Source organism: Gekko japonicus, unplaced genomic scaffold (assembly GCF_001447785.1).
Source record: "Gekko japonicus isolate JY-2015 unplaced genomic scaffold, Gekko_japonicus_V1.1 scaffold92, whole genome shotgun sequence".
Classification (NCBI taxonomy): domain Eukaryota; kingdom Metazoa; phylum Chordata; class Lepidosauria; order Squamata; family Gekkonidae; genus Gekko; species Gekko japonicus.
The window spans coordinates 427426-440283 of record NW_015169780.1 but is presented as its reverse complement, the minus strand read 5'-3'; the positions used below and the strand labels follow the sequence as shown (position 1 = coordinate 440283).

The window sequence follows — 12858 nt, the reverse complement described above, 5'->3', positions numbered from 1 at the left end:
TTTCCACAAAAAGTTTTGTATGGTTTCATTAAGAGACATTATTTCTCTGTTGGGATCTTGTGTTTGGTTTGCGAGCAGGGTCGGCCCGTTATTGTTAAATTTTAGACTGTCACCTAGGGTGATGGCTCAACAAGGGCACCATTCTGGCTGGCCTCGTCCCCTCCTTGCCCCGCACAGGAAGCCTCCCTTGCCAGCTTCTTGCTCCATCCCTGGCAAGAGACTCCCCTCTTTGCAGTCCCCCAGACAGAAAGAGGTGGGGGGGGACAGCCCAGGATGACAGGAAAGTGCCACTCGCCCTCTGCCGCCCCCCGCAGTCTTTTTGGAGCTCCTTTTGCATCCTGGCACAGGGCCCCTCCCTGGAGGGGGGGCCACCAGAATGTATCCTTGCCTAGTGGGCGAAAGACCTGGAGCCATCACTGTTTGTGAGCATAGATTTTCAAGATGTACATTTCTATATCTGTTTTTAAAAGGAGTTCAGAAAGGGAGCAGTCTTTCTCTGTTTTCTGTCTGTCACTTTCCAGTTTGGTGTAGTGGTTAAGTGAGCGGACTCTAATCTGGGAGAATCGGGTTTGATTCCCCACTCCTCCACTTGCAGCTGCTGGATGACCTTGGAAAACCATAGTTCTCTCAGAGCTGTTCTTGAAAGAGCAGTTATCTCAGAGCTCTCTCAGCCCCACCTACCTCACAAGGTGTCTGTTGTGGGGAGGGGAAGGGGAAGGAGTTTGTAAGCCACTCTGAGACTCCTTTGGGTAGTGAAGGGCGGGGTATAAATACAATCTCTTCTTCTTCTTCAGTTGAGCAAACCGCAACTCGCTTTCCTGTCTCAGTATCTCATTCACACACTCTCTCTCTTAATCTTAAAATCTCTAATTCTCCTTGTCTCTTTTCATGAGCTGACAGCCATTTCTATTTCTGTTTTAATTCTTCACATTTCCAACTGTTCTGCCACAGTTCTGTTCTTTTCTCACTACAGATGCTAATCTTCTGCATTTCCTACCTCTATGCATATCTCCTTGCTAACATCAAGTTCATTCCATTTTGCATTGTATCTCTGCATCCTGACTCCAACTGGCCCTTCTTGGTAACACCTTGTCTGTCTTCTGACCTGAATGAAAGGACTGAGGGATCATCATTCTCATTTGTATCTGACAAAGTGTAAGCTTTGACACAAAAAGTGAAAACTTGTTTCTAAAGTGCAACTGGGTTCAGATATTTTAATGAATGAAAACAGTGTAACATAAACCCAACGTTTTTACCACTAACTTGTGTTTAAAGATTCAAAAACTTTCAAATCACTTTCAGTATGAAAGTAAACTCTGTAATGCTGAATTTATAATAGGGAAATATGTGATAGCTCAAGTTGTAGAATAAGAAATGAGATTCATTAAGAAGAAAGTTAATTAGGTAACTTCATTCAAAACCCCCCCCCCCCCCGATATATAGGGATTGCATGCTTCAGTTGTCAGTGTACATTTGGGATTTCTGGTTGTGCCACACCTCTGGCTCTGATAGAATGGTGTGTTCCAAAGAATATTAATAATGCTGCAGAACAGTTACTGGCTCGTTTAATAACTGATTAAAATTTATGCATAATTTGCTGCAACATGAACAGACTGTATAAATGTCTCTTTGTATTTAAGGGCTGGAAAACAAACATATATGCTAATATAAGAATTTTCTTTCTTTCTGATATACCAAGAATAATGCAACATGCAGTGATACATTAGCCATATGAATGCAGTTTTACCCATAATAATTATGCCATTATTCAGAGTATGTATTTCTGATCATAGCATCCATTTTGAGGCATTAAGAATGTTGATGATATGGTATTCTGCCCGTGGTACACTCAGGTAGTTTTAAACTTGGGTCTTAAAAGTCTTGTACCTTTTCCCTTTAGATGGTAATGTGAATTCCATACTTTGGAAGCAAAGGATGGATTCAGCATTCAGCAAATTAGTCTCATCCCACCCTGCTGTACTAAAGGAAGTGATTTTATTTACAAAGATATAAAAGTTGAAATTTCTATGCCATTCTAAGAGGTTGGTACACAGTCAAACTCTGAACACTTTTCAGAAACAGGACCTCCCTATACCTTCTCAAAAGTATGAAGTCTCTGTGGAGTTCCAGTATTTTCCATTTCAATTTTAATCTTTTCCAAGAACAATTTCATTGGATGCCTATGAATCACTGGCAAATTTTGTCAAGGACAGGTAGACAGCATTTACACTCTTCACTAGGCCCTTATTCTTCTGTACTTCTCTAATGCTATTATATATTTTGTGCTAGTAGATTATTTTTGCAGTCACCTGTAATCTTTACCTTTAAAAAAGCATGAGTATACCACTTTGACAACAGTTTATCAGTAGAACAGTATATCAGTAGTACAGCCCTGTAATATTGGCCACCATTACATCATTGTAATTGTATAACCAATGGAATCTCAGCATCTGTATTTATTTTAGGGAGGGAACTTCCTGAAATTGACTAGCCAAGTAGTATGAGTACACTACTTTCCAACATTCTGCAAACGTTATTAGAAGAGAATCTGTAGCTGATGATCCAGTCCTCATCAAACTACCTGTGTTTTTTATGTGTGTTTGTGTTGCAGACATTCTAATTGCCAAGAGAGAAACAGAGTGTGTGGTACTCTTCAACAAAGCAATTAGGACTTGCATTTGGGTGTTGCTTAGTGTAAAAAACAGTGTGTTTCCCACCCATGCCATAATAGTAAGCTGTTGAGTAGGCAGTGCATAGTACTGTTGTTTAAAAAAAGAGTGAAGCAGATGTCGGTAACAGTCCCTTTGATACATTACATCTGAAAATGGAAGATGTTCTTGCAACATTCTGTGCCCTTAATTTTGTAATGGGGAGTGCAACAAGCAATTCATAGTGGATCCTGCATATGTTTGTACAGTGGAGATGGACCCACCCTTTTAGAACTACCCTCATTCTGTAGCCCCTCTCTTGTAAGGTACATGTTACGTATTGCCATGTACAGTTGTTGAGATTTTTAAAGTGCTGCCACATGTGCGATGACCCTTCCCACACACCATGAGTTTTGTGGTTTGCGATTTTGTGTGTGTGTTGGGGGGAGCTCCAGTGGCTATAAGGAATCAAAATTAGGTATTGATAAGGTCATTTTCCTCCTCCACAGTAAAATTTTCACTGTCAACAGTGCAGACCTGGATTTTATGGACAGGTTATATAAACTTCAATCTCTAGTTTGGCATCTGGTTTCACATAATATGGGCTTCTAAATATTAAAAAAATATTCACAAATTTCCCTGACAGAACAGTGCAAATTTTGATAATACTATGTATGTTCCCTCAAGAGCACTGAGATCGGGGAATCTCCATCGCCTTGAAGTTCCAGGCCCCCGAGCTGTGAGGTTGGCCCAGACCAGAGCCAGGGCGTTTTCGGTGGTGGCTCCTGCCTGGTGGAATGAGCTCCCGGAGGAGATCCGGGCCCTGTGGGACCTTGTACAGTTCCGCAGGGCCTGTAAGCCGGAGCTCTTCCACCAGGCCTTTGGGTAGGAGCCGCCGCCGCCGCTATACCACCACCGCGATGTTACCATCCATCTACTGTACCCTGGGGTGGGGGGTAGATGTCGCCCGCAAAACTGTGTGGGATGACTGCTCCTGGCGTTTCCGCTACTGCAAATGGGGGCTGCTGTGTATTGTGTATACCGCATATAGACCTGTGTATAATGCATGTAGATCTGTAGCACCAAATTTTATTTGTATATATACTGTTTTATTGTTACAAATTTTTAAAATTGTTGTTAGCCGCCCTGAGCCTCTGGGTAGGGCGGGATAGAAATCCCAAAAATAAATAAATAAATAAATAAAAATATCTTATACTTGACATAATTTGGGGTGTCAGCATGTCCTAGTCTGGCCATGCATTAGTGTCCTTTTTAAGAAGTAATCTTTGCTCAGGAGCTTTCATTTTGTATTTACATTGCATCTTTGTTGTGTTATGATTCAGGAGTATGAATAAGGAATAAGTCACCTAAGCTTCTGGATTCTGATGATCTCCAAGTGCAGATTAATTACTGACCATCTCGAGATTCTCATTAACAGAGACCATTTCTTCCTTTTTCATCAAAGACTTTCTTGATGAAACATCTGGAGTGTGTTCCAAGCTCTCAGAAGACTTTTGAATTAATTACATTATGTTCTCCTCAGTGTAAAAGTTCTCCATCCACTTTTCTTCTTTATTTCTCTTTGCACATTGGGAGGCCAAAGGAAGTACTACAGTATTTAGCTAGCTTTTTTGGTGGGATTGGTGTCTACTCTATTCCTTAAGCATTTATTCCCACAGCTTTTGCTGTTAATTTCTGCAGTGGACCAGAGAAAGAAAAAGAAAAGAAAAATAAGCATGATGAGTGAATTTTAGTAACGAAGAATGATAACTACAGTCACCTTCCATTCTTAAATACACTTGAAAATATGTTTGCTGACTTAAAAAGCACAGAGACATCTCTGACCACGGTTGATGTAACAATGTTGTTGAATGGATAGTGAGAGGCAACTTAAAAAAAAAAGAACTCTTGCATGTTTTATACACACTGGGTGCAGGCTTATAGGAAGAGAAAGTAACACGACTATCCACTCCTGTTTGATACAGAATACATACAAGGGACTAGCCAATTCAGAAGAGTACTTTTAAACTTATAAAAGAGGCAATCTTCTTGGAGCTTGGGGGGGCATCAATGGGAGGGCTTCTAGTGTCCTGGCCACACTGGTGGACCTCCTGATGGCACCTGGTAATCTTCTTAGTGGTCTCTGTGCATCACTCCTTTGGGATATAGTGCGCCTGCGCCAACCCCCAAGAAGCCAAGCTGGCTTCGATGAGGGCCAGGGCGTTCTCAGTGGCAGCTCCATACTGGCAGAATGAGCTCCCAGAAGACATCATGGCCCTGCGGGACCTTTTACAGTTCTGCAGGGCCTTTGATTAGTGAGCCGCACTTAATCAACTGAGGCCCTGGCCCCAACTTGAATACCACCGACAGCCTGTATACGCTGATATGACCCAGACTGAGTTGCCTGCCAACTGTACCTCTATGCCACTGATGCCTCACCATCGCCATATGAGATGCACTAGCACTTTATGTAGGGTTTTTTATACTTTTTATCTATACATATTTTATTCAATTATCTTTTTATCTGTTTAATGGAATTTTATGTGAGCTGCCCTGAGCCTGCTTCGGCAGAGAGGGCGGGATAGAAATTAAATAAATAAAATAAATAAATAAATAAATTGTGTCTTTTCTAATTGTGGGAAGTGACTAGGAATCTTTATCTGCTGCCACTTTGCATATCTTGATCATCATCATGTTGCATGTTAATTTGCTGTTCATTCTCTGGCTATAAGTTTGAACCTTGCCTGCCATTCTAACGTATTTGATACAGTGTTTCTGCACACGAAAGCTCATACCTTGAATAAACCTTTGTTGGTCTTAAAGGTGCCAGTGGACTCTACTTTTGTCGTACTGCTTCAGACCAATTCGGCTGACCAACTGGATCTATCTTCATAGGAGGTAGCCAGGTCCTTAGTTAGGGAAATTCTAGAGAAAAGTGAGAACTAATTCCTGGTTTCACTTTGATGTAGGTAAACTTTATAGCAAAACTTGGAGGATCTTATTGCTTTTCGTTGTACAGTGTCTGTAAGAAGTGGCTTTTTGAATAATACCTGGGAAGAGGGTATTGCCAGCAAGGGCACAGTTGCTGCCACCTTCCTCTCCAGCCCCTGAGGGCTTAAAGTGAATCTACCTTCTTGAAGGACAGAGCTGTTCCTACATTCTCTGTCCCTCCCCACTGTGTATATAGGTCTGTTGTGAGAAAGCAGATTGTTTGTTAAGTAATCTGGGTTTAAATATTTGTGGTATTTGATAGTTTTTTGTTATTGTTGGTGGTTGTTGTCCATTGGAAGCCATTTCTAGTCCACAAACCTTCACAGATTGGAGGAAAGTGATTTAAATAATCATGTTATTGTTGTTATTTTTCTATTATTTTCTCCCAAAAAGCCTGGAACCCAAATTTAAATATGGCATATTCTAAAAGCCTATCTAAGTTAGATATTTTCTAGTCTCCTATTGAGTTTTTTAAGTTGCTAAGTTGCATTTTTGCTGGTTGTGAAACCCCTGTGTGCCTTGAATTTAGCATTGTTGCCTAATTAACTGAAACAAATTAGCCAAAATATGAGCCATCTGGAATGAAAATGAAGCCTCCGTGTTTATTAGTGGATTCATTTTATTTGGGAAAGTATGTGTTGCTTTAATTGCTTCCTAAAATAAATCACTTCTAGGCAATGCCTCTGTAGGCAGAAACTCTGTCGCTATATTTTGTCCTCTGTTTCAGTCTCCAATGATAAATTCAATTTTGCAGAAGTATTAAAATATATTTAGTCATTTTTCATTTTATTATCTGTTTATATTCTTTGTGAGTTACATGTTTAAATAACCGTGTCTTTCCTTAAATTCTTGTTAGAGAGCTTTAAGGTCTGGGATTATACTTGTGTTAAGATGAATCTTATTTCAGTCTTACGTTGTGTTTTACAGAACCACCTCGACCAATAGCACCCCCACAGCTGCTTGGAGTTGGACCAACTTATTTGCTGATTCAGTTGAATGCTAATTCCATTATTGGAGATGGGCCTATTATCCTGAAAGAAGTGGAATACCATATGACAACTGGGACCTGGACAGAAACCCATGCTGTAAATGCACCAACTTATAAGCTGTGGCATTTGGACCCGGATACAGAATATGAAATCCGTGTTCTTCTGACCAGACCTGGAGAGGGTGGCACTGGGCAACCAGGCCCACCGCTTATCACCCGAACCAAATGTGCAGGTATGATTTGCTGTTTACATTAGAACATTCTTATATTTGTGTAGCATGCATACATATCAACTAGGCTGGATTTTATAACTTATTTTAATAGCCATAAGTTATATGGTTATAATTTCTCAAAGTTTATGGCAACCTTTTTGTATCATAAGGAAATCTGTTACTGTGGCTGTGGTCAGAGGTGCAGTTTGCAGTGATATCGTTGTGGTACCCTTGTGGATTTAAAGAGCATGATCAGGCAGCAACATCTACCTTCTGTGCCCCAGTAGTCACCACCCCATTCTAACCCGCCTTGGAAGCAGAGTAATCAGGCAACCGAGAAAGTCCTGACTTTATGATGTCTGTGCTTTCAACTCACATTTCCGGATGTCTGGACTTCCCTTTTTGCGAACAGAAGCCGGCTAGGACGTGTGAACCATAAAATCCGTTTCCACCTCTTTTAGGGGGAGGGGGAGTCATTGGAGATGTGCGCATAAGTGCATATGCACACGCAATTCCATATATTTTTATAAAACTGACCAGATGCAGCACTCCGTAGTTGAGGCACAGCTGTAATGTGGATGCTTGACCACCGGACAAGCACATGGAGAAGCTGCCTTAGGATATGCTGTCTGGCAAAACCTTCCCGCTACAACTTAAACTGGTGCAATTCGTGGCATGACCAGGCTGCACTAAGCTTGTCATATGACCACAGCGTAGATGTTTCCCTCCACTTGAGAGCTGTTGGATGGTTGTGAGCCAATGTGTCTATGAAACCCAGTTCAAATTTTAGCTCTTCTATGAACTAGCTGGGCATCATAATTAGCCTCAACACCTCATCTGTACAGTGAAAGTATAACAATGACCTGCTTTATAGGGTTCTTGTTAAAAATACTGGCAGATCTAGCATCTGAAAGCTGTGTTTTCAAATGTTCCCCTTTTTGAATTTAAAAAATAGGGTGAGAATCCAGTATGTATTATCCAAATTATCTTCCTTGTCATCTCCAAATATATGCCAAATACTGAAAAGAATAATATTTAGGCTGAGCTCTTATGTTGCCTTATGACAGCCACAATAGTGCTGTTCCATGCATGGAATATTATGGAAGGCCCCACTAGACCTTTCAGGAGAGTAGCCCAGGCTCTGAATCCTTCCATGTCAGCGTCAGCCCTTAGGAAAATGGGTAAGCACTGGTATAGTGAAGAGCTGCATCTTGGGCTTTTTCAGCTTGTACAGAATTTCTCATGTTGTGCTGTGTTTCAGGAATGAACAATGTTGTTGCAGCTCTCGAGTTGCTGTGGAAATTTAAGGTCCCAGTGCCAGAGGTTCCTTGTGTGTCAATGCTTAGTAGAAGCTGCATTTTTGTTCACTGTGCAGTGGAAGAGATCTAAGAGTAGCAATGTCATCGAAGTCAGAGCCTATTCACAGGTTGCTTTAATAGTGAAATTTGTAGAGATGTGCATGCGTTAATGTTGCCCTGAAGTTTTTGTACGTCACTGCAGTTTTCATTTCAAATGGTACTATAATTGCAGGGAATTAGAAGCAACAGGCACTTGTGCTTCTAAAAGCCTCAAAGTTAGAAGTAACGTGACACTCTGAAAATCGCTTATTTTAACGGAGTGTTCCCATAGACCTGTGTGCTATAATTCATTTTGGCAAAGGGTCCTTATAACAGTCAGGTGGCCATGGCGGGGTGGATGGGATAGAAATTTAACAAACAAATAAATAAATAAAATAATTGTTGCAAGCATTGCTGAACTCAGCTTAAATTTCTGTAAAATAAGCCATCTTTTGCTGATGTTGTTTATTTTGAAAATGAAATAGATTTTTTTTAAATTCCCCATTTGTTTACTCGGCGTATTCAGTACAAAAGACAAACAACCCTCAGCTATTCCCAGAATACCTACCACTCTGAAATACATGATGTTATTCCTAGCCTACAGGTAAAGGTATTCATATGTCATTCTTGGATCATATAACATTCATTGAAATCCAGCTTCTGTTGGTGTTCTCAGTTCCCTTGAATGTTTAATGCACTGATGTAAAAATAAGGTGTAGCTAGGAGCAACTTCTTTGATTAAAGCATTTACAGCTACACTGGATGTATTTTTCCCCTCTCCCCTTTCCTAAAATGCATGTACTGTAGTATATAGCAGATTGAAGCTTCTTGATATAGAAGAATTGCTTATTCTTATTTGACCTGGCTGGGTAGAAGGCCAAAGTTCTTGTAATTTTAGAGTTAAGATGTATTATTGATGAATGAGATGCTTAAAGTAATTATTGGAATTTAAAAAACACACCCTAAAATGACCCTAGAAATGGGTCACATAGTACTAATTCATACCAGCTTTCCATCTTACAGTCTGCTGAGGCTGAGACATGGTTGTTCAAGTCTTAAGTTAAAATTGTTTGTTTGTTTGTTAGATTTATAGCCACCCTCTCCTGTTCAGCAGGGCTCAGAGCGGGTGACAACAGTATTCATGAATTAAAACGATTACAACAATTCTTACAATAATGCTAGCTCCAGTATGGTGGCACATAAAAAGGGAAGCACAACATGGTACCCCTTCTTTATGGGGGAATAGATATCATACAGTTAGGAGAATAAAGGATAACAAACAAAGAAAAAGGAGACAGGAAATGGAACATAGGGGGAAGAGGGAGTGAAGGAAATCATCCCAGAAACCATTGTTGTCCTCAACTATTGGCCTGGTGGAACATCTGTCTTACAGCCACCCTCTCCTGTTCAGCAGGGCTCAGAGCGGGTGGCAGTAAGTCGATCAATATGCTAACCACGCAAAATCCCACCTAATTACTTATCCTACAAATCAGAGTGCTACTCTTAATTGGTTAACTAATTAATAGACTACAAACTGAGTAGTACAAACTCACTCCTTGCTAATCAATAAGCCAATTTCATCCATCAATTACTACTCACAATTCAACCCCAATCTAATAATTTGCAATCCGATTCAAATAATTAATTTAGTTAGCAGTAGTTTGACCTATGATGACACTGTAGGTCCGGGTTGGCTCTTCTCCACACTCCTCTCCTCTCCTGCACACTCTAGGCTGTTCTCTTACTGTTGGTATAGTCCCGATGTTGTGGTCTCGATGTCATGCCTGGGGCCTCCTACTACAGTCCCAGGTCCCAAGTTCAGCTCTCCAGGGCCAGGTCTTCCCTTTACAGATATAATTCCGTTCGTCCCCCTCTCTCTTTGCCGTGGATAGATATTAACGTCTTGCAATGCTGTGGACTCTGCAGTTCCAAGGGGGGGGAGGCCCGGTCTTCCCTTTACAGATATAGTCCGTTCGTCCCCCTCTCTCTTTGCCGCGGGTAGATATTAATTTCAGCTGGCTCTCCTTCAGCCATCCAACCACAAACTCCAAACACTCAGCCAAAATATCTGGGGCGGCATCCAGCCAGGCACCCTGTAAAGAAAAATGGTTCCTGGCTTTGCTCTGAGAAATAAAATCTTTGGTTCAGGCTGCAGAGAGACCTACAGAAAATTTCCCAGAGACGGAGACAGTTAGAACACAGTGACCTTGCCAGCTAAGTTGTGTAGAGTTGAAGTGCTAGGGGGTACCACTTTCCCCTGGTCCTTCCAATTAGCACATTCCAAGCAACTGAAGTTATGGGGAACCTGTCTGGGAAAGGGCGAGGCCTAGCTGTAGTATGGTTTCATTTCTCCCTCCTCTGGTTTATCCCTTGATATCACGTGGCTAGCAACATACAGAGAGTTACATCATCTTTCTGGTTTCTGGTTGGTCTAACAGGCCTGAGGTCAATCAGAGACCCTCTCCATAAATCTAGTTGGCTTTGCTATATGGCTGGGCTTTGTAACCTCTTGGCACTGAAGCATGTCAGTGGCTATAAAGATCCCTTTGTGTGTGACCGGTATCCATCTTGACTGCTGTTTGGAAGGGCTATGCCCTGAACATCTTTGACTTGCTGGAACAGACTGCCTGAGCTAAGCCAGTAACTTGGAACCTTGACTCTATGTATTAGCTGTCCTGAATATGCTTAGATTTAATTGTTTTATCCCTTCACAGTCTTGCTCCTGGGCTGTTGGGATAGAGTGAAAGGACTAGTGGCACCTACCAAGACTAGAGTGAGATTTAGTCTCTCTCTGGTGTTTTGTAACTTTAATTTGCTGTACCAAAAGTCCTTTCCCGGGGTTGGGACAGGGATTTTGACACACCCATCAACAGATACGGCTGGGTGTCATCTGTGTACTGATAGGGCTGCCAAGTGGGGGCGGGTGGCGGGTAAACCCCCACTTTGGAGGCCCGATTTCCGCCGTGGCGGAATCAGGCCCCGGGGGGAACCCCACCCCCGGTGTGCACGTCACTAGGAAGTGACGTTATGATGCCGGGCACACTGGGGCCGGGGCCACGACCATCCAAGGGGAAACTCTATGATTTCCCCTTGGATTGTCGTGGCCCCGCCCCCAGCGTGCCTGGCGTCATAACGTCACTTCTTAGTGACGTGCATGCGGCGCACGCGCGCACTCCGGGATCCACCCGGGAGTGCCCCGCTCCGGAGGTGAGTACTACTTGGCAACCCTACGTACTGATGACGACTCAACCCAAAACTCCATACCAGTTGGGCGAGGGGGCTCTTAATAGCTGTTAAATAACATTGAAGAGAGGATTACAAAAGGTATCATGGTGACATCCTCTTTCCTAGTGCCACCCTCCAGCAAATACCTTGAGGGAGAAGACTGTTGGCACCCCAGCCTGTGTATCATTACTTGGAAGCTATGCTCCAAAGGTGGGGACAACCAAAGAAAGGCCTCTAACAGAAATATCTTAGTGAATGGGAGGACTCATAGTAGAAGAAAATGTTTAGTATACCCTGATTATGGAACATTTAGGGCTTTTAAAGTCAGTAATGGCATTTTGAATTGTGCTAAAGATCTTTCAACACTGTGGTTGCAAATCTTAATTAACAACCTGTCAGCTGCATTTTATCAATTTATGTGAAAAGATTGTGCCCCGTCTCTAAACCTGAAGTCTTCTGATGCAGCTTTCCAAGGCAATTTAAGGTTTAAACCATAACAACAAGTATTTAAAAAGAAATATAAAATGCAATATAAACCTAGGGTTTCCAAATCTCTCCTGGGCACTAGTGGGAGTGCCAGATCCAAGTTGGGAAACTCCTGGATACTTGGGGATGGAGCCAGGGGATGACAGGGACCTTAGTAGGGTACGATGCCATTAAGTCCACCATCCAAAGCATCCATTTTCTTGAGGGGAACTGATATCTGCATTCTAGAGATGAGATGCTATTCCAGGGGATCCCCAAGTCCCACCTGGAGGCTGGCATCTCTACATAAACCATATTGCATCAGTGTGAACTTGGTAGACTGGGTGAATCAGAAGCTTGAGTTAATAGGAATGTTTTACCTGAAGCCTTAAACCATAGGGAATAGATTACAGAAAAATGGGTGTGCTATAGATGGCTTGCCACTGCTGAGACAGTATCCTCTCTTCTGAAGACAAGGAGATGTGGAACAGAACCTCCATGTACCAAAGTTGATGGACCAGCTGAAATAGGTGCACGTAGTCCTTTAAATACCTGGTCCTTTACCATTAAGGATGTTAAAGGGAGTATCAAGTGCTCTGAATCGCACCCAAAAGCAGGTCAAATACTTTCTCCCCCAAACCTAGGGTGATATGTTCTCAGCCTGTCAGCAGTCTTTTTACAGCATTTTGGAACAGTTGAAGCCATCTAACAGTCTTCCAAGGCAGCTCATGTAGAACTCATTACAGTAGTCCATTTGGGAAGTGGACAGTACCTGGATAACAGTGGCCAAGGCTTTCTGAAATAGATGAAGTTTCCAGAGGCGGGGTCACAAAAAATCCAGTATGGATATTACAGAAGCATGAATGACTTATAAAGCTTAAAAATATATGAAAATACCAGCTGGAGTTTTATTTTAAATGTACACTTATTTTTAATCTTATCCATGTATATAGATAATGAAATGCTTTTTTTAAAAAATCTCTAAAATTGAA

General features: G+C 41.9%; 1 protein-coding gene across 1 annotated transcript in view; it reads left to right on the top strand.

Moving 5' to 3' along the window:
- PTPRK (protein tyrosine phosphatase, receptor type K) overlaps positions 1 to 12858 on the top strand; it is a 492629-nt gene that overhangs the window by 250859 nt on the left and 228912 nt on the right. Inside the window, 1 exon segment of the mRNA XM_015416770.1 lies at positions 6567 to 6860. Coding sequence (XP_015272256.1) covers positions 6567 to 6860 — 294 coding nt within the window.